This window comes from Limtongia smithiae, assembly GCF_038497785.1.
Source record: "Limtongia smithiae strain NRRL Y-17922 unplaced genomic scaffold V1518scaffold_2, whole genome shotgun sequence".
Lineage (NCBI taxonomy): Eukaryota > Fungi > Ascomycota > Lipomycetes > Lipomycetales > Lipomycetaceae > Limtongia > Limtongia smithiae.
In genome coordinates this window covers 601,620-620,878 of record NW_027117623.1, presented here as the reverse complement: position 1 = coordinate 620,878, position 19,259 = coordinate 601,620, and the positions used below count along the sequence as shown (strand labels likewise).

General features: G+C 51.0%; 9 protein-coding genes across 9 annotated transcripts; 4 read left to right on the top strand and 5 right to left on the bottom strand.

The window, feature by feature from the left end:
• Nucleotide 1: 1 nt before the first annotated feature.
• On the top strand, nt 2–672 carry V1518DRAFT_411920 (uncharacterized protein). Its single transcript, XM_066902976.1, has 2 exons — nt 2–260; nt 321–672. The coding sequence occupies exons 1-2, from the start codon at nt 91–93 to the stop codon at nt 418–420; spliced, it is 270 nt and encodes an 89-aa protein (XP_066761267.1). The 5' UTR covers nt 2–90; the 3' UTR covers nt 421–672.
• Nucleotides 570–3,255, bottom strand: V1518DRAFT_411917 (uncharacterized protein). Its single transcript, XM_066902975.1, has 2 exons — nt 3,063–3,255; nt 570–3,006 (listed from the first exon to the last, which is right to left on the bottom strand). Exons 1-2 carry the CDS (start codon nt 3,064–3,066, stop codon nt 638–640), a joined length of 2,373 nt encoding a protein of 790 aa, XP_066761266.1. The 5' UTR covers nt 3,067–3,255; the 3' UTR covers nt 570–637.
• On the top strand, nt 3,069–5,092 carry V1518DRAFT_411916 (PXA domain-containing protein). The gene has a single exon (XM_066902974.1). The coding sequence runs from the start codon at nt 3,348–3,350 to the stop codon at nt 4,965–4,967; it is 1,620 nt and encodes a 539-aa protein (XP_066761265.1). The 5' UTR covers nt 3,069–3,347; the 3' UTR covers nt 4,968–5,092.
• A 205-nt stretch (nt 5,093–5,297) lies between these two features.
• V1518DRAFT_440403 (uncharacterized protein) lies at nt 5,298–7,989 on the bottom strand (the record flags this gene model as incomplete). Its single annotated transcript, XM_066906414.1, has 3 exons — nt 6,985–7,989; nt 5,841–6,932; nt 5,298–5,813 (listed from the first exon to the last, which is right to left on the bottom strand). Exons 1-3 carry the CDS (start codon nt 7,885–7,887, stop codon nt 5,298–5,300), a joined length of 2,511 nt encoding a protein of 836 aa, XP_066761264.1. The 5' UTR covers nt 7,888–7,989.
• Nucleotides 7,990–8,150: 161 nt separating this feature from the next.
• On the bottom strand, nt 8,151–12,005 carry V1518DRAFT_411911 (nucleotide-diphospho-sugar transferase). Its single transcript, XM_066902973.1, has 6 exons — nt 11,644–12,005; nt 11,210–11,526; nt 11,110–11,148; nt 10,972–11,050; nt 10,816–10,906; nt 8,151–10,254 (listed from the first exon to the last, which is right to left on the bottom strand). The coding sequence occupies exons 1-6, from the start codon at nt 11,693–11,695 to the stop codon at nt 8,628–8,630; spliced, it is 2,205 nt and encodes a 734-aa protein (XP_066761263.1). The 5' UTR covers nt 11,696–12,005; the 3' UTR covers nt 8,151–8,627.
• Nucleotides 12,006–12,905: 900 nt separating this feature from the next.
• V1518DRAFT_425630 (synaptobrevin-domain-containing protein) lies at nt 12,906–13,796 on the top strand (the record flags this gene model as incomplete). Its single annotated transcript, XM_066905929.1, has 3 exons — nt 12,906–12,921; nt 12,987–13,108; nt 13,182–13,796. 3 exons carry the CDS (start codon nt 12,906–12,908, stop codon nt 13,794–13,796), a joined length of 753 nt encoding a protein of 250 aa, XP_066761262.1.
• Nucleotides 13,797–14,077: 281 nt separating this feature from the next.
• V1518DRAFT_440401 (uncharacterized protein) lies at nt 14,078–15,317 on the bottom strand. The gene has a single exon (XM_066906413.1). It carries the CDS (start codon nt 15,055–15,057, stop codon nt 14,308–14,310), a length of 750 nt encoding a protein of 249 aa, XP_066761261.1. The 5' UTR covers nt 15,058–15,317; the 3' UTR covers nt 14,078–14,307.
• Nucleotides 15,318–15,716: 399 nt separating this feature from the next.
• V1518DRAFT_411900 (uncharacterized protein) lies at nt 15,717–17,173 on the top strand. Its single transcript, XM_066902972.1, has 4 exons — nt 15,717–16,050; nt 16,106–16,517; nt 16,581–16,693; nt 16,747–17,173. The coding sequence occupies exons 1-4, from the start codon at nt 15,853–15,855 to the stop codon at nt 17,032–17,034; spliced, it is 1,011 nt and encodes a 336-aa protein (XP_066761260.1). The 5' UTR covers nt 15,717–15,852; the 3' UTR covers nt 17,035–17,173.
• V1518DRAFT_411898 (uncharacterized protein) lies at nt 16,840–19,238 on the bottom strand. Its single transcript, XM_066902971.1, has 3 exons — nt 18,508–19,238; nt 18,389–18,454; nt 16,840–18,337 (listed from the first exon to the last, which is right to left on the bottom strand). Exons 1-3 carry the CDS (start codon nt 19,075–19,077, stop codon nt 17,210–17,212), a joined length of 1,764 nt encoding a protein of 587 aa, XP_066761259.1. The 5' UTR covers nt 19,078–19,238; the 3' UTR covers nt 16,840–17,209.
• Nucleotides 19,239–19,259: the final 21 nt, after the last annotated feature.

Here is a 19,259-nt window from a genome sequence, read left to right as displayed (position 1 = left end):
TTCACGAACAAAAATTGCGCAGCAGCAACTGCAACTGCTAGCAACCTATCCTATGTCACTACAGTGGACTGCACCCGAAACTGCTTTTCGATGTCCGGCGAAGAAGTTTTATTTGACAGAGATGATGTTCGAAGCATTGTCATCCGTAGAAGCATGATGTCGAATTGCGTTGTTCGTGAGTACTTGCAGTTCGCGTGCGACTTTCCTACGCGGATCGACGGAGTGCCAGATTGCCTACCAATTATCCGGTATTTTGCACTGTAAAGCCACTATTCTGTTATACATGGCATTTCAAGAACATTTGCTAACGGCATTTACAGTTGCAAAGATCTCAAAGGGCGCGAAACTAGAGTCGAGATGACCAACGAGAAGTCACTAAGATCTGGAGAGCTCAAACTGCCATCCGTGAATTTCAACTGAAGTATACAAACCACTGCACTTCCACTACTACGTCAATGACTTAATACGTTCACCCCGACACAGATGTATGACATGCCATGCAGCGCGCTTGACGAATAGTGTTGTCACTTCACTGGCGTTGAGCCAACTTACCGACTAAGACATTCGACTGAATTTCCAGACTACATTTCTGCGGATACAAGTACTTCCATAACACTAGGCAAACCCATAATATATTTTACACAGCTATTGCCGGTAAACTAATAACCGAACTGTTCCTACTACTTACACTTCCCAGTTTCCCCGAACGCTTGGCCACAGACTTGTGAATAACTCGTTCGTCCTCAGGATTGAATCCTGCTTGCTGCGACCCGAACTGCGCCCATGATGGAGTCTTGGCGATGTAGTCCATTGGTCCAAAGCTTGCTCGTTGTTCCAGAAGCTCGAAAAAACGAGAGTAATCAATGTGCGTATACCACTCGTTGTTGATCTTAAAGCGCTTCTGGGCAATCAGTATGCAGCAGCTGTGTGCATGCTCAGCCGCGATATCGTAATCCAGATTCAAATCGTGCAGACTCTTGTTTAGCTGGGTGACGAAGTCACGAACCTCTTCATAAAATGGCACATTGGCCATAGTCAGACTATCCTTAGTCTTAAACGCCGCGGCAGGACCCGAAGACGAAGACGATCCACAATACGTCACTCCCTTCACCTCAATAAAGCACGGCATCGCCTGCGCAACTAGCTTCGCGTATCCAAGAACCTCTTCGGCGTTGAATCCCTTTACAAGCGTCAGTCGGAACACAGTTCGCTGAGCGCTCTTCGTCTTTAGAATATCCAAGCATTCATTAAATCTTTCCCAGAAGTCTCTGTGGAGTGGCTTGTCGATCCTCCGTAGTGAATCCTTGTCTGAGGCGTCAATCGACACGTAAAGCTGGGTGACCTGCTTCAAATTTTTCAACTCCTGGGGATGCTGCGCGTTGCATACCAAGAAACTTGAAATATGTCGCTCATGCAACATCGCAACGAACTCGTTGATGTGCGGGTAGAAGATCGGCTCGCCAACTAAACTCAGCGCACAGTGGCGCACAGTGAACGCCTCTGCAAAACGGGCAGCCTGGATACCGGGGATTCCGCGCATCTGCTTAATCTTTTTGTAATGGCCCTCCAACGCCCCTTGAAGAATTGCTTCTGGTGGGTCAACTTGCCATCGCCATGAAGTACCAACTGGGTTTGTGCCATGACGCCAGCAAAACACGCATTTGTTTGAGCACGAAAGCGAGGGCGTAGTCTCCATGCACAGATGCGACTTGATGCCGTAAAAGGCAAACTTGTAGCAGGACCCTCGACCTCGTAGTGCGGATTTCGTCCACCGGCAAATCTTGACACCTGAATGGCTACCGACGATAGTGTATCCTTGCTTGGTGAGCGCCTTATACGTAGGAGTCTCCTTTCCAACCATCTCCTTCTTTGCCGACAAACTCGCGGTCAGCTTAGAATTTTGAATAATAACACCAATATCTTCAACGTCGACTACATCAGTTTCATCTGTCTTCTTCAATAGCCCGACAGTCCGAGACTTTGTGCTTTCCGAGTCCGCTGCATGTTCCACATCCTCATCCTCAGTTTCGTCGTCAGAGTCGCCAATATCAAGAATCTCGGCCTTGCTTGTCGGATCCATAAGGGTGTCAGTAAGATGTCGTGTCCAAATGTCGAACTCAGTTCGCGCTGCGTTCTTGACGTCTCCAGTACCCACGGGAAATATTCTCGCGGCACCGAGCTTGCCCAAGTATTTATCGATCAGAATAGCCTGATAACAGTACATGTCTCCATCCCACGATTCCATATCTCCTAATCCAAAAACCGCATAACCACCTAGATTTCGCAGCGGGCGCGAGTCTATCCGGAAATCGTTGTAGGTCTCCTTCAACGTCTCAATGCAGAAGTCCAACGGTGATTCAGAGGCGTACGACGGAATGACAAAAAGATAGATAGCATTTTTCAATTCTTGAGAAGGAGCAACAAAGTATGAGTCGATGTCGTCCAGATAATCAATGTTGAGCAGCGTAAGCTTGCGCCTCGTGAGTTTCTCGTTTGACGAGAGAACGGAATGAAGATGAGCAGCGTACTTTTCCGAAGTTCCTGTAAGCGTCGAGTAAAAAATATATATGTCGGATGCAGTCGAAAGTCGCTGAAATGTTGTATCAACTTTGCGAGTGAATACTTTGACACTTCTCGTCTTTGTTTTGGTGGCCGTGGATGTCGATGAAACAGACGACGCCAACGGTGAGTCCCCCGACGACGATTGTAACTCGTCGCTCGTTTTGCTACCGATGTCGCTGTGTTCAGGCTCTTCCTTCAACTCCTCCGCAGCGCTGTTCACAGAGTCGCCGTCGTCATTCCCGTCTTCGTCGTCCGAGTCTGGCCGCCTTGAATCTTTCCGCTTGCTGCCTCCACCACTGGTTTTCCTCGTCGCGATAGGCTGATAAAAGCAATAGCGCCAGTAAAGGTAAGAGAACGTCGCTCCAAGTATAATCGGGACGCGGAGATCGTGCCAGGCGCTCAATACCTTGGCTCCAACGCCAGCGGCAGACGAATATCCATCGGCTGGTGAGTCGTAAGCAACACTGCTCGTCGCAGTGCAGATCACAAGGACAACATACCCATGAGTCCTTTCTTCGTGACGGTACGCAGCGATAAGTAACAGGACAGCCGATACAACTATTCGTCGAAAAATATGGCCTGGCAATGAGGAAAATCTTCGAAGTCGTTACCTCGTAGAATTCGTGAATCTTCAGAACTTTGTCAAATTCTCCACCCAAAATTCAGGGTGCGATTAACGCAACGTCCACTGTCGAGATCTCCGTACGCCAGTTCATCTGCTCGATGATCCGACAACAGTAGGAGCTACGCAGAGCAACACAAAAAGCTACGGCGGCTGGTCAATTATGGCCAGCAACGTACGACGAGTACATGTCGCGGCAGGGTCTTCAGCGAGTATCAACAGCAGTGGTATCCCCACCGGTCTAGGGAGCGCTGCTATGTCTTTAACAACACCAACTCCAGTTACACTAGCAAGCACAAGCACAACAGCGACGAATAATATCAATGGGTTCAATAAAGTGCCAGCGGCGGCATTGTATGATGATGCAACGACTACGTTGATCAAAAATATTCTCGTGCCGACCGAATCATTACAACAGCCGCTGGATCGGACACTTCCGGCGCTAACATCGTTTCCAAGCATTGACATCGAGCTATACGCATTCATTGCGTTGATTCTAAGACAATTCATACAGAGCTGGTATGCCAGAGTATCAGACGAAGACGGTGTTCCCGACAAGACCTTTGTGTTCGAAGTCGTTCATGTCATCGCACATGTCACACGGTCTCTCGAAGAACGACTGCGGAAAGTCGATCTGGCGATGCTATTGTTGGATGATATCCCATTTGTCCTTGATGCACACCTGAGAGACTACAGAATTGCCAAGCAGAAAGTGGACACTGCGTATGCAGCTGGACTGTCGTTTGAAACGATGTTTCATTCTATGCAGCCGCACCCGGCTCTCAATGGACCCGATGAAGATGCGGAGAAGAAATTCTTGTCCATCCTATCAAAAGGAATAATGTCTATTTTGCTACCATCTGAAGATCTGGATTCCGCTACCGAACGCACGCTATTACGGTCGCTTCTCGCCGACGTCGTGCTGTGGAAAGTAATCGACAAGCTAAGCGAGCCGTTTATGGTCCACGGAATCATTTCCAAAGCCATAGAAAAGAGCTTGAATCTTCCCGAACCGTCCACAAGCAGCGAGCCAAATGATATTCTGGTAGACGAGAAGCAAAATTCCAGCGTCCAACAACAAGAATCCTTCGCATCGACAGCTTTCGACTCAGCCCGGTGGTTCGTTATCACCTTCATGTCATTTTTATCATATCTACAAAGCGGCGTTGTATTTTTGGTTTCATTAATCCGGACAACATACGACACACATATCGCCCAGCCAACAACATCACAGAACGACAAGCCGCCAGACCGGCATCGGCAACCATCACTCCTTACCATCGCGCTCTTCCCCACCATCGCACGTCTTCTTAATCTTTCCGCGAGGCAACCATGGCTTATGTCCACAATCGAACTTCTTGCCCTCCCGCTCGTCTCACTTCCGTCCGGAAGTATAATCGACAGACTTCTGAGCAATGTGTTTGACAAATACATCATGACGGCGAAATTCGCATGCTCAGTACTTGCAATATCTCGACAGACTCTGTTTCCTAACAATGGAACTATGGCTCCTTCGCGAGATTACCCATCACCCGAAGAGAAGCGAGAAATTCTAAGGCGGGTACACCGCAATATTCTGCGCGTCGTGCCTGCGTCTATGCGGAAACAATTTCTCGGTGATGACGCGATGCAGGGCGTCGAAGAGTTGCTCTCACCATTCGAAAACAAATTTGCGAACAAGCATTTGTTGTACTTCTTGTTCGACATCGTCATCGTGAAAGTTCTTCCAGAGCTGTCACAAATGACACCGGAGGAATTAAAAAGTTGGCGACTAGGCGAATAGGGAAGTACAATTTATGCAGGCAACTTGGTTAAAAACGATGTTTTATATTACTGCTGTGCTCGTAACTAATAAATCTGGGTCCTGTGTAATTATCGAATACTCCGCAAACATGCTTCTGATTATTGCACAACAGCACGCATGTATGAATGTGCAAAACTTCATATGTATGGAAAGCGTTGGTGAGAGCTCTAGCCATGAATATCGAGCAGTCGACGATAAAGTATAAACACGAAGCCAAACGCATAACACAACAGCCGACATTGCGCAAAGATAGAAATATTGATAGCTGCAATTCAAATTCGACGCCTACACGAGATTTTAAAAGAAATTTTAAGGCACATATAAACGTGAAAATGAAACAACATCACGGCGGCAGCAGACGCAGCCCTTGAAATTGCGAAGCGCAAGACTGACTCTGCATTCTTCGCAGACCGCAAGACACTTACAAGGCCACAGAACGATGTCGCGTTGTGCAGAGTGGCATACGACGCAAAGAGACGGCCGATATGATGATGTGGTCTCCGTGCCATCAAAAGGATCGTAATCATTCTGTTGCAGGCTGCCAGACCCTTCGGACCTCCTTCGCCGCTCGTTGATCAATGATATCAGCATCGCGCTTTCCTCATCAAATAATCCATCAGAATCAGAATCATCTGGATAGTAGTCTTCATCAAACTCCTCCATTTTAGCTCTCGTCACGATTTCATTCGCCATAAAGTGCGCAGTCATAACATGTGCCAATTGACTTTCCTCTCGCGTTCGCGGGACCAGCAAGCTTGCAAGGGAGATGTCAGTGTTTGCCAGCTCTGGGTAGAGTTCTGATGTCTCGTAATTAGCTCGTTGTGGCTGTCTCAGCTCTCTTGAGTAAGTCACTAGCGAGGACGAGGAAGATGATGAAGTAGCTGCATTTTCATCTTCAGCTTCCGACGACGAGAAGTCCTCGTCTTCCTCATCGTCAGATGGCTCAAAATCACCAGAAAGATCATCCTCGGGGAGCTGCTGACCAGTTAAGAAGAGCGCGTAATAATCATCGTCCGATAATATCCTTGCCTCCAGTCTGTCCGCTGCTTCAGTATTCTCCTGTAGTACTTCGACGATATTTTGCTCAGGCGCTTGCTCCGAGCCAAGCTTGCGTGTCAGTCTATATATCGCACCAACTACAACGCTAACGCACAACTTGAAGCACCAGGAGACAAGCTTATACGCCATGCGAACACGGTAAACCAGCACAACGAGTCTAAACCGCGAAACCTGACGATTTGAAGAATCACGACCGTTAACACCGGCGCCCACACGCGCATTGTGGCTGGCATATCCAGAATGTGTTGCCCCATTTCCAGCGACTTCATGGAAACTTCCTCGCCCTGCGCGAATACCATGCCGCCCTCCAGATTTTCTTCCACGTTTCTTGCCTTGCCGGGTAGTCGCAATTCCAAAGCCAGTATTTAATATGGTGTTATAGTCTCCTGTGCTATTTGCTGTGAACTTGATTCTCTTCCGTAGACTTTTCGTGTCGTGCTCGTATTCACCATCTGTGTTGTGGGTAGAATCCGCGCCGATATTAAGCGGATCCTCATTAATGTATTCAAAGCCCGCGCGGTTCTTGTAATCTAATGTCTCAATCCAGGTTGTCTCCGGAATAGCGAGCGAAGGTCCCTCCGCCATATACGTAGCATCGGACGCAGAAGTAAGAACAAAGACACCAAGCTTAAGCAAACACGAATAGAAGTCTTCTGACAACGAAACACTAACCGTGCGCACGGAAGATTGCAGGTTGGTAGGACCGCCGGCGAATATTGAAGCAAGAAAATAGATAGCACCGCAAATGATAATAACATAGAGAACCGCCAAATGTGGAGCAAATCCGATGACCCAAACCGTAGGAAAGAACTGCGCACGGCCATTATACGTGGACAAAGCAAAATATGTAAGAGAAATAATGCCAAAAAAGGAAGAAGGAATGAGCTATGGTGTATCAGTCAATGCACAAGAGAACGAATTCACAATCGCAACTCACCCTATAGTTTTGCAGATCCAGAACCGAAATAATCAAAAAGGTAAGGTAATTGATAGCCCATATCAGCGAAATGACAAGCACCTCAACTGAAGGTCTCTGCGCTGACTGCGCCTCTTGAAAGGCAAGCGAATATTCAAACAACGTCATCCCAGTATCAGGAGACGGCATGCGCCCTTGCAAGGCGCTCGAAAATGTCTCCACAAAATGACCCGTGCAGAAAGCCTTGTAGAGGTACCACAGAATGTCAGGCCCAGGGCATTTTTCACCGCCAGCGGCATCGATCGCGAAATATTCCGGAATATAAGGCGCCAGACCGGGAGAGTAGCACTTCAATGCCGTGAATAGGGGCAAGCTCGCACGAGCAAGCTGAAAAATCGCCACCGACCGAATGAGTAGTCGTGCAGAGGCCGGAAGAGACTGAGGGCGACGGACGGACGCGAAAACGACGGTGCGGTTAAGAATCACGGCCATCAACATGCACAGAAGCGCAAACGGCGACGTGAGGTAGGCTACGAAAGTGCCAATGCGACGATCCGGTATATCGACCTCGGAGGTCTGCTTCACAATGACCGACGCCAATGACCGCATAATCCGCGAGAATTGAGAAATGAACGGTGACGCTGTCGCTGGAGCTATCGTGGCGGATTGTGATGCCAACGAATCATCTATCGCCACGGCTGCCGCGGCAGCTATATTAGTGACCACTGCGGTCAAATTTGGCGAGCTAACGGAAGCCATGCTCGTCATAATCGTGGACGACGCTGTCGAGGCCACCGCGCTCGCAGCGGTAAGCATTGGCGACACGATGTCCTCTTGCGCAAGAGCCGGCCCAGCTGCAGCGGCAGCGACGGCAGCGGCGAGCGTGGACAGCAGGACAAACTGCTGGTCCAGAAGCACGGTCATTGACCAGCGCTGCAAACCGTGATCCTGTCGTCGTCCGCGTTTTGCGAAATATAACCGCCAAGCAGCTGCTATTTGAGTCGCGTTACTGCTGATGCGCGCAATTGAAGTGGTGCTAAAGAGAGTTCGGATAGCACAGCGCAGTGGCTGGCCCTGACCAAAGTTGTGATCCCCGCCGCATTCTGTGACCACGCTGTGACTTCACATCTCTGCCCTCAGGTCACGGCTACAGCGGTAGACGCCGTCGTAATCTACTAATGATCTGGGTGAGTCTTAAGGATCTTGACTTTTGTCCAAAAGCTGCAGCATGAGAAAAGTGGAGCAAAAGGTTACTATTTCGGCAGGCTGATTAGGGAAGGAACAATGCAACAACTAGAAATGACAATTATGAACAATCGGCTTATGAAATAGCTTTTACTGGAAGAACAAAATGCCAAAATGAGTTTTTGAGTATGCATCCAAACACAGTATAAAGCCAACTTATGCAGGTAAACACGAATGCCAAAACACAATCTATATTCACGCGGTAGGAGCTGCCGCCATGTGCGCTGATGTTGGATTTTAAGATGAGTGACTTTCACTGTCCTGCACGGTCGGTAGCAGAAGACCAGCTTGCCGCTGCTGAGCCAGTAAAGCTGTAGAACGCGCTAGGTCAGTGATCTCCTCTACTAACTCGTCCAATTTCTTCGATGGATCCTGAGTTAGATCAGTCAATATGGTAACACATAGAATTTCGCACTAGTTCAGCTTACCCACGCGTCCTCGGCTTTATCGTCATTGCTGCGAGTTCCAAAAAAAGAGCTGCGACGGACAGACACAGGGGCCATTGGTACACCACTAGTTGAGGATGTTGAAGAAAACCCCAAAAAATTCGATGAGAACCGCAGCGCATAGTTCAAAATTGATGGATCTCTGTCCCACGCATTGTATGAACTTGGCATTCCGTTCATGTTAGATGTGAGAGGCGATGTCTCAGCTGATATAGTGTAAGTCGGTGACGCCTTCTGTGGCTCCTGTTCAGAAAACAACATGTCCTCTTCTTCATCCTCTCGAAGTTCTTCATCCAAATTTTCGTCGCTCTTGACAGGCTCCTCATCAGGGTAAACGTCTTCGGTCGCGTCTTCGTGCTCTCCTTGGATAGATGCTTCGTCAGTTAAATCAATCGCCTCCTCATCTTTAGAAATTCCGGCAGGCATTGTAGAATCAACCCTCTTCTCAACAACTGAGTCGAGTGTGCGCTCCTCCAATTCATCTAAAGCTTTTTCTTCCTCCACTAACTCAGCGTCAATAGATTCAGTCTCAGCCGCCAAAGCCAGTTCAGCAGCTTTAGCTTCCGCATTGGCCTTGGCCTTCAGTCGCGCAATATCCTCCGGAAATATTCGAGACGGCGGCGGAACATCTCGCAATTCCCAAGGGAAAATTGGAAGAGGAGGGGGCGATGGTTCACGGAGGGGTGTAGTAGACCGTTGAGGAGGAGGAGGAGGAGGAGGAGGAGGAGGAGGAGGAGGTGGTGGTGGTGGTGGTTGTAATGGAGGCGATTGTGGTGGTGGTGGAGGACTAGCCAGAGGCGGTGACGGAGAACGGAGAACGGGAGGAGGTGTGTGCCATACAGGAGTCGGCTGCCAAATATGTTCTGGCTCATGATAATGTTCTTCGGGAGGCGGGTGGTTGAGAGGTGGAGATGGAGAAGGAGGACGCCAGTACGATTCAGCAGGCGGCGGCGGCGGTGGCGGCGAGGGCGGCGGTGGCGTAGGTTCACGAGGAGGGGGCGGCGGGATGAATTCTTGAGGATGATGTACGGGAGGAGCAATAAACGGGGTATCACGCGAAAAGTCATATGGCGAGTCCCAGACGTTGCTATATGTGAAGCTCACAGGCAGACCCACCGCTTCTCCTGTACCATGTTGTGGTGGTGCCGATCTTGCTGCATCCCAGTCGGAAAGCCGGCTGAAAGAAAGGGGAAGCACTTGCTCTTGTGCCACCTCACTCAGAGCAGCAGCTTCGTCGGTGGAAGGTGGCAGCTCGGTAACGATAGACACAGGTTCTGGCTTGGTCTCCGGTGCAGACTCTGGCTCCTCAGATACGCTCTGAACTGGCAGTAAGTACGCCGGGTACTCAGCACCAGTCGGCGCCGAAACAACGTGATCCCAATCCACCACCTGCTGCTGCTGCTGCTCGACGGTGTCATAGATATCCCACCATTTGCGTAAGAGCCGCTCGCTTACGTCTGCACTGGACCGCAAATACCACTCTGGCACAACGCCGCCGTCAGCCGGCTTTGGAGGTACTACTCTGGTCCATGGCTTGGAGGTGCCGATAAAGTGGACGACCTTGACATCATCGGAGAAGTGGTGAAAAGCTGGAGCGTACCTAGCGGATAGCAACAGCGGTTAGCATTTGCGCGGCCCAAAATAGGTCAGCAGCACCCTCAGAGTAATGCAGGCGGCAGCCGTGCGGCGCGGGAGTGACGTAAGAACGAACAGCGTCTCAGACCCCTCCCACTCAGGTCCCCGCGTTCTCCAAAACCCTAAGCCATGACACGCGCTCGGCCCCCCGAACACAACACCTCACGAATGGCGGAAAAGAGAGCGGCAGAAGCGGGATAAATCCAGACAGACATCCTCTAACGCGGACCGCGAATCTGCAAGACGATTATGCTGCTCGGCGAACTTCGCGCGGCAGAGCAATGCTGCGGACGACACTAGGCCGAACTCGGTAACGCGCAGAGGGTGGCCCGACCGATCAGGGCCCCCGCGCTGCAATGCGGTCGGGTTAGGGGACTGCATGACGAACACGCGGTGCGCTTAGATGCGGTCGGAAATGTCGGTGGCGCCCCAAAACTGACTGGCGCAGGACCGCAGGCTCAGACACCGCTGCCGCAACGGGACGCGCCAATTGGACACAAACAAGAAGGGGAATGCAGGAACTTACTGGTAGGCCGGCGTCGGCGTAACGTTATACAGAAACGGCAGGCGAGTCCATGCAGTCCCGAAATACTCGTTTAACAGGCCCTGGTCTCCGCCTGGGAGTAGAGAGCAAATTAGCGGTGCTCCGGGAGCAAGGTCCCCGTAATTTAGCGTAGCTTACCATCAAAGGACCTGCCAGACTCGGCCAGACGGTGAAGTCCGACGAAGTCTGCATTGTTCGGTGACAAAACCATGACACCCTGTGGCGGCAAGTGTGAGCATGTAGAAACAGCCGGCACTGGACGATGAAAACACGCACGCTGTTGAAAATGTCGGGCCAGCCAGCGTCAGGGGCAGCCTGCCCGTCATTGTTAGTCAAAGCCGAACAAAGAAGCCAGAAATCAAACAGTATTACTTACCGCGAGTCGACCGGGAGTGTCGAACAGATCATCCAGGTTCTGCAAAGGAAGGGCGTCGGCGTCGATGTAGACGAGCTTGTCATACTGCGTCTGATTCCATGCAAGAATCTTTGTAAACGACAAGTAGAGATCTGGTCTGCCAAGTGCAAACAGGTTACCGGGACTGGGGTTTGCCAGTGCGGGGATGTGGATCACGTCGTCATAGGCTGATTCGAGAGCTGCCAGTGTGCTCGGGGCTAATTCGCGGTCGACGGCGAGGATCACAAGTGGACGGGAGGTTTTGGTGCTCCGCAGTGCAGCCGCGAGCGTGAGCGCGCCTGAAGATGATGTTAGAGAGTCTCGCAGAAAGGTGACTGGCGGGTGAAGCGGTTCTCGCAAGTAGCCGTAGAGGTGTGGCACCACAGTCCGTCGACAGATCAGATCGGAGGACCTACCGGGCAGGTAGCTGTCGCTGAGGAGCAGAGAGATGTATGCCTCGTAGGGCATGGCCAGTGAAGGCTGCGGAGGGCGTTGCGAGGAGGACGGAGGGGAACTGGGAGGGAGAAGGATGGCGAGAGGAGAAGAGATCACGGCGGCGGTGCGACAGATGACGCGGGGCCGGCGGGGCCGTGAGCAAGCAGATCGGCCTGCGGGGGTAGGTGGCCAGAAGCAGTGCTAAGAGGACGTGGCGGCGCCGAAGGGCCGTGCTGCGGCATCGCGACTGGCCTTGGTGCTGGGGGTCCGCCGGGCGCGCTGTGCCTTGCTGCTGCGCCCGCGTCGCCGGCCCCCGCCCTGCGTCGCGTTCCGTGTTCGTTCGCGCCGCGCTCGGGCAGTGCAGTACAGCGAGCTGCGCCAGAAGACTTGCCCTCAGGAGTGGCGCGCGCCGCCGTCATGCTGCCACGCACCGCCTCGCGCGGCGGTGTCGTGGCGCGGCCGCTCTCGCTAAGTCAAAACACCGCCCGTCGCCGTTCTGCCTTCGGCTCCCAAGTCCCGCCCGACTCGCCGTGTGCGCGTCCCTTGTCGGCAGTCGTCTGCCTCTCCCCGCTTCATCGCGTGGTCGAGACGCCCGCGTGTGCTGTGGGCGGCGATCATGCGCCCTTGACGCCGCAGCCTCGTGGTCTTCCTGTCGCACATCGCAGATCTGGACCCCGCTGCGGGGGTTCGCGATCGCGCGCAGTGCCACCGCTACCAGCGCCGAGGACGCGATCCCCCGAAGCGACTGTCTCTGGTCTCGAACGCCTCCGCACCGGCACCGCTCACGGTGGACAGGCCGAATGGGCTCACTGAACTCCCCACAGCATCATCATTCCTAGTTCCTGCATTCAGCGTCCTCAGTTCCTCATGCTGCTAAACTCCCAGCCTTCGTGCTCACCCCGCCCCGTACGTGCGCGGCCCTTGCTCATGTTGCCGCTAGCGCTCACGGCAACAACCGGGCTAGAATTGTCACGTTACCTCTACCTAACCCCTTGCTTACACTCACGTGCTCTGCATCACGTGAGAACAAGTCTACCAACGTTGCTGCGTCTATGCCAGGGCCAGACTGACCTCCAAAGTAATCCCCGTCCAGCCCATCGTCCTCCGTTTCGCCGCGCAGTCCCGATAATCCGTGTCCATCTGCACGCCCTGAGCAAGCACCTCACTGCCACCCAAATCTGCGTCTACGACCTCCGCGGCACGGATACTATTTCTTAATATACCGTGACTACTTTGCGCTGCAATGCCTGCCTCCAACTGTTCGTCGCCCACCGCTTGGTCAGTGCTTATCCGCGCAGCGTCTTGCTAACAACCGTCGCTTCAGTCCTCTACTCCTGTGTCGCCCATGGCACCACCGTCCTTGCGGACTACGCACCTCTGCGCTCGAATGCCAACGCTGTGGCCGCGTTGATCCTGCCCAAGATTCCGGCCGAGGATGATCAGAAGGTGCGTGTCTAGTTGTGTCCGCCAACCGCCTCCCCACTCCGTTCTCATGCTAATACGCAACTCTGTCCATTAGTTGACGTACATTCACAACAACTGGCTGGTGCACTATATCACCACTGCCGCGAACGAGACCATTCCCGACGGTCTCACCTTTCTCGCCATCACCCTCTCGACCGTTCCTCGTCGCGTGCCCTTTGCTTATCTCCTCGATGTTCAAAAGAAGTTCAACGAGAGCTTCACGCCCGAGCAGGTGGGCCAGTGCGACCAACCTTACGCGCTTGCATCGTTTTCGCACACACTTGGCCAGCTCATGACCAAGGCTGACAGCAGCAGCGACGGCGACAGAGTGAATACTGTTCGCCAGGAGATCAGCCAGGTCAAGGACATCATGTCTCAGAACATCGAGCGTGTCATCGAACGCGGCGAGCGCATCGAGAACCTTGTTGATAAGACCGATCACATGAATCAGACCGCTTTTGCTTTCCGCAAGCGCTCAACCGCCCTTCGCCGCGAGATGTGGTGGAAGAATAACAAGCTCCTGGCACTTATCATTATTGCGGTCGTGTGCCTCATTTACGTCCTGGTTGGCTTTGGATGTGGTCTGCCGTCGTGGCAAAAGTGCCTGAATGGTGGCAACAACAACAACAACAACAACAACAACAACAATAACAATAACAACAACAACTAACAAAGCTCTGCGCCTGATACTGTGTTGTGGGCCATCATCATTTATCGGGTACAATAGGTTTCATATGCAGCGTCGTCTCAAGTCTTTCATCCACTCCATCAAACCTAACTTACTGGCTGTCGATATATATGCGTGTCCGCCGTGAAAGCTGAGTTTTGGATGCACCAAAATCGACCACCTTATCTCTTCGACTTCTTCTCTTAGCTGCTCTTCATAGACATTGCATATTGATCTTTTGTCTCTATTTGTTTGGAATGACTGATGGGTGTTCAACGATCGTTTGTTAACCGGAGTTCATTGTGTTTCTTTTCTATATATTTCTTCATTTGATGCTGTTTGGTTTTTTGTAGTAGCTGTAAGAGCTGGGGACACCGCCCAAATCTTTTGACGAATGCACGTAATAGCCACATACTTTAATGGTTACATTCCAAACTTTAGGTAACTTTTCCATTTATCCTTAGTAACGCCATGTGTAAGATCAGCCCATGCCACATCAGTAGTATACAATTCCCTAATTCTTCTCGAAAAACTCATCCTCTTCCTCAACTGCTTCTGCCTCTTTCACGGCGTTGGTTTCTTCTGCCGTTGATTTGCGTGGGACTGGCCGCCGTGGCTTGTGACCGCTAGAGTGACCAAACAATAATGAGTCCACGTCTACCTCTCCGTTCTTCACCTTTTGTGATATTTCGTTCCACCATTCCCTCCGTTGCTTGTCGGTTCCGCTTTCAGATTCGTCTGATCCAGCTGATAAAACGCGCTCAAGTCCGTTGTCCACGTACAGCGAGATGTACTTCTTCTCGATGGGAAACAGAACTATATATGAGAGCTCAATTTCTGCAGTCTTCAGCTTCTTCTTCAATTCCTTGACTTTGGCTTGGTTTGCCATATCTGCCTTGTCGACACTTGCGAGCGCAGCTAAATCTCGCCTGGTTTTCACAATCTTCCTATCAGCCTTTCGTCGCTCGACAAATCTAACTTGCTGGTACTTCTTCTCCAGTGTCTTTTCCGACGCTCGGAACTCCGCTTCGTGCAACTCCGTCTTGAGCGCACTTAAAGCACGCTCTTGCTCCCGGCGAGCCACTGCCATTGTGTTCTTCTCTTTGTGCTGGTGCTCGCTGTCTGATTTTGACGCAGTATACTTCAGCAAACGCTCAATGTCGCGTATCTTCTTACGGAGCCGCACGACGGACGACGCTCCGCCCGCTGCGGTTGGACCGGCAGTGCGGATTTCCTTAAAGTGTGGCTTCTTAGCTTTCGGCATCGTGCTTCGTATGGCGGTGAGTACAATCTGCGTGGTACACGGTCTCTGCGTTGGCTGTGCTCGTGTACCTGGTCGAAATTTCTCTTGCGTTCACAATTTGTGAACCGCCGACGTCAGAGGGATTTACCCGGACTTTTCCTTACAGTGTTCACAGCGCCGACTGTTCGATGCGCGTCAGGTTAAGGCGTCAATGTCAATCGAGACTGCAGCTGTGACCGCTTCTAAAGCTCTCAAAAGATTAGCGACGCAAAATATGGTTGGACTAAGTTACAAGCAATCTATTCACATACTGCCGTTTAGGTCTGTGATACGCTGGCTCAAGCGAAGGACGCTGCACGGAAGTCGCGTCCAAACCGCCATCGACAGAATCATCCAAATTTGGCTAAAAACAAAAAGAAGAGAACCTACGATTCCAGCGTGGTCTCCCACCGCAGTACTAAGTAGGCCCAAAGGAGCTTAACGTGTGTTGATCGGACGGGAAACAGTGCTTTCTCCTTGGTATGGCCCTTCCTAAAAGTCATTCTCGCGTAGCCCAGCCATGTTGACATAAGTTGGGACTTCAAAGCCCTATTCATCAGGGGCAAGTTCGATGCATCACGTGATATATGAATTTGTCCAGGAAATTGCCCCTGTGTATGCGGCGTCGCTAGACCAATTCGATTCACGATCCCGAAATCGACTATTGCTGATAAGCGAGCCATTCTCTAATGAGTTCTCAGCCCATTGATTGATCAAAAGACTGAGTCAACCTTGTCAGGACCCTAGGTTCTGCATACATAGTTCAGCTGCTACAGTATGCAATTACTATGGCTGGGAACATCGCTGCGGATAGAGGTTGATCTAGCTAAGCTCTTCCTCTCTGGCAAGATTGGATGGAATGAATTCTACGTCGCAAGTCACCCATATACAAGCATGTCTGTTATCACTGCGGCTTATTGCATTATTGTGTTCATATCATGCTACGCGGGTCCTAAAAAGTTTGACTTCACATTGGTATGAGCTACTCTGTTCATGTGGCAGCGATATATAGCTGACTTAACACGCGCAGACTGACAAGATATGGCCATTCGTAACGCTCTTTTCACTTTCATACTACGCAGTCCACAACTATGTTACCGACACTGTACCAATTCGGCTGCTTGTCGTGTTTCCCGCCTTGCTGCTCTGGTCTTACCACCTCACTAAAACGTTCGCAGACCGAGGCGGCTTTCGCGGTATTGATGACCATAGATGGATAGCGGCCAAGAGTAGCATGAATAACCATCCCGTCAGACTGTTTGTGTTCAGCATATTTTATGTAACGCTCTTTCAGCCGATGTTACTGGTGAACAATGCCTCACCTGGAATATATATTGCTGCCGCCGGAAGCACGCCAATGGGAAGCAGCGATTGGATGCTTGCGATGGCGATATATGCAGTCGTACTGGCTGAGTATTTTATTGACGAATTGTATCAACAAGGTATGTTGTACATCTACGATCCCACGATCCGTTCAGAAGCAAGTGCTAACTTACTCCTCCTAGACTTCCAGATTGCAAAGCGGACGTACCAAGCGACTGGCATAATCAAGAAGCCGTACATGAAAGCACAAATTGAGCGCGGTTTCTGCACTAGAGGCCCATTTGCTTACTCCAGGGTAAATTTGAATAATTTTTGTCATCGTTAAATGTCTACTGATTTGCATACCAGCACCCAAACGTCGTTTTTGAGCAGCTGATATGGTACATGTTGTATCTTTGGGGTGCAACTTGTAGTGGCTGTCCGCTAAATTGGACATTGATTGCTCCTCTAGCATTCACTGCCCTGTGCCTAGGCTCGTTTGATCTCACAGAGAAAATCTCGGCGAAGAAATATCCGGCGTATGAAGAATATCAACAGAAAGTTGGCTTCATGATACCTATACCTGGACGCGTTTGGGTAGAACCATTAATAGTAGACAAGAAGATAGTTAAATCTGAAGCGTTCACGACGCAATGACTTTGCAGTAGTAGATTTGGTTTCGAATGCTAGTTTGGAAATGAGATATGCTTCTATATACTCTTCTGCCGTGTTAACAAATCAATTTCCGAGTGAGTTGTACAACAAAGCCAAGTTATAAAATCCACATAAGCCTAATCCAAAAAAATCCGCTAGAATGCGCTTTTTAAATTCTTTAAAACAACATACTCCTGTGCTTCTTCTTAGTCGCGTCGGGTTCAGATCCTGTAGGAGAACCTGTTCCGGGCTTTGATGAAAACCTGTGTAAAACCCGATGATACGACGATCCGCTCTCCGTACTAGATGCAACAGATGCTTGACTTGCTTTATCCGGCGCCGGCGTGCTGGTTGAGAAACTGCCAGCGATATTGACTTGGGAGTTCCGCGCTGACCCTGGCGAGGGCGTGGCAGCGTATGGATTAAACTGAGCTGCAGGGCTCTGTTCCCGCCATGCCTGCGCCGATGGTGGTTGTAGATGTGGCTGCTGCAAAGAATTTGCAGGCTTACGAGACGGAGAACGAGCGCGACTATCATCAGCTTGCGGAGGCATCGGGTATAAGCCAGCAATAGGCTCGATTACAGAGCGTCGTCGCGGTTTCTCTGGTGCCGGAGAGAGACGACCTGCCTGTGCTACAAGCCTAAGAGGCCGCAAGGATGAATCTTGAGAACCCGCTGAATCAGATCGAGTAGCCTGCCGTGGTGGACTGTGCGAAGAAGATACCGACAGCGGCGGTGGCGGCTGCGATGTTCGCATCGAAGAAGGAAGCCGTTCTGGTGGCGTACTATAGACCCCTTGCTGTGGGAGAGAATCCAAATCGCCATATGCAGTAGATTGTGCGACAGGGGCGTAGAGATTACCTGCGTCACATGAGCCTGCCGGTCCTGGAGAAATGCTGGCGCTCTTCCTGTTTTCCTTTCGCTGTAACCGCATCCTAGACGACTGATCTGGTGCCACGGCAGCTGGTTTACTGATGGTTGGCAACGGTGGCCTTTCATTGTGTGGCCCTGATTTGCTACCAATAGACACCTTCTGAACTCCGTTGGCGATATGATCGGTGTCGCTGTCATTAGCGCTGTCAAAGCTGTCATCATCAGAGTGATTACCACCAGGCTTGTATCTTCTAATCAATCTCTTCGCTCGACTTCGGCTCGATGATTCTCCTCTGGGCGTTAGCCCTGTCGCAACTGAAGCCAGTCGTGACGGCCTCACTTCGAGATGCCAGAAGCAATATACTGCCATATGCGTGGCGATCATGATGTCAAGCATATCCAATGCTTTCTCCTGAAGTGTGAGCCATCCAACCTGCGCGAGTTAGCTTTGAACAGGGATTATAACTAACACCATAAGAATCACCTTGGGACCGGCCAACTTCTTCCGCTCCAAAATTGCAATGAGCCCAGGACCAGTATACCCTTCGCACTGAACTTGTTATTAGCACAAGATACATCACGTCCTAAGAAACCAATGCTTGCCGTGAGTTCTTCTTTGCCGACAATGGCCCATTGCTTGCCCCACGGATCAGCAAACACAAACTTTGATTTGCCTGTGTATGGATCCGAGTGCAATTGCATCTCTGTCTTCCAGCTTGTTTGCCCGTTATCGTCCATCACGGTCACGGACATGGTGCTTGCGCCATCGTCTCTCTGGACGTGCACGATGGGGATCAGCGTGGTATCAAGATACTTTTCCAGATCATCTGTCTTCTTTGGATCAAGTCCTCGAGATTCGTCAAAATTATCATACTGATGAACGGATATCAAGAGCGAAAACGAGGAGTCGTGGTCGTCGATGTCGTGGTTGTTGGGAGCGGTGCCCTGAACAAAGGTTGACAAGCGGGCAGCGTACGTAGGCCCAACGTTAGCGTCGTAGTGTTTCGCAGTTGGATTGGTCGAGAGCGTAAAGTCTGATTCGGACTGCCGTATTATGTGGTACTTCAATGTCGTCGGTCCGTACGATAACTTCGGCTGGGCCGTGCTAGAAGCAGGTGGCTGCTGAGATTTCGGGCCTGGATGCCCTGACGGCGCCGGTGCTGCTTCGCTCATGTGTTACGCAGACTCTGGTCGAGGCGATGATGGTATGATTCTTGTTGCAAGTAGTAGTTGTGACGCTTTACAGTGACGTCTAGGCAAATGGAGACTGCAGCCTATATATAGGTGATGTCGAAATAGCAGGGAGAATCTCAGAGTGCCTCGGCTCTCGAGCTCTCAGCGTCGCGAAGGCAGCC

Bases quoted from the DNA above. Each gene is read 5' to 3' on its own strand.
- V1518DRAFT_440401 (XM_066906413.1), bottom strand. From the start codon at position 15,057: ATGCCGAAAGCTAAGAAGCCACACTTTAAGGAAATCCGCACTGCCGGT.
- V1518DRAFT_411900 (XM_066902972.1), top strand. From the start codon at position 15,853: ATGCAATTACTATGGCTGGGAACATCGCTGCGGATAGAGGTTGATCTA. The intron at 16,051-16,105 runs GTATGAGCTACT...TAACACGCGCAG, and splicing joins AAAAGTTTGACTTCACATTG to ACTGACAAGATATGGCCATT. The intron at 16,518-16,580 runs GTATGTTGTACA...TACTCCTCCTAG, and splicing joins TGACGAATTGTATCAACAAG to ACTTCCAGATTGCAAAGCGG.
- V1518DRAFT_411916 (XM_066902974.1), top strand. From the start codon at position 3,348: ATGGCCAGCAACGTACGACGAGTACATGTCGCGGCAGGGTCTTCAGCG.
- V1518DRAFT_411898 (XM_066902971.1), bottom strand. From the start codon at position 19,077: ATGAGCGAAGCAGCACCGGCGCCGTCAGGGCATCCAGGCCCGAAATCT. The intron at 18,455-18,507 runs GCAAGCATTGGT...TAACAAGTTCAG, and splicing joins TCGGCAAAGAAGAACTCACG to TGCGAAGGGTATACTGGTCC. The intron at 18,338-18,388 runs GTGATTCTTATG...TAACTCGCGCAG, and splicing joins AGAAGTTGGCCGGTCCCAAG to GTTGGATGGCTCACACTTCA.
- V1518DRAFT_411920 (XM_066902976.1), top strand. From the start codon at position 91: ATGTCCGGCGAAGAAGTTTTATTTGACAGAGATGATGTTCGAAGCATT. The intron at 261-320 runs GTAAAGCCACTA...CGGCATTTACAG, and splicing joins ATTATCCGGTATTTTGCACT to TTGCAAAGATCTCAAAGGGC.
- V1518DRAFT_411911 (XM_066902973.1), bottom strand. From the start codon at position 11,695: ATGCCCTACGAGGCATACATCTCTCTGCTCCTCAGCGACAGCTACCTG. The intron at 11,149-11,209 runs GTAAGTAATACT...AATGACGGGCAG, and splicing joins ACACTCCCGGTCGACTCGCG to GCTGCCCCTGACGCTGGCTG. The intron at 10,907-10,971 runs GTAAGCTACGCT...CTCTACTCCCAG, and splicing joins GTCTGGCAGGTCCTTTGATG to GCGGAGACCAGGGCCTGTTA.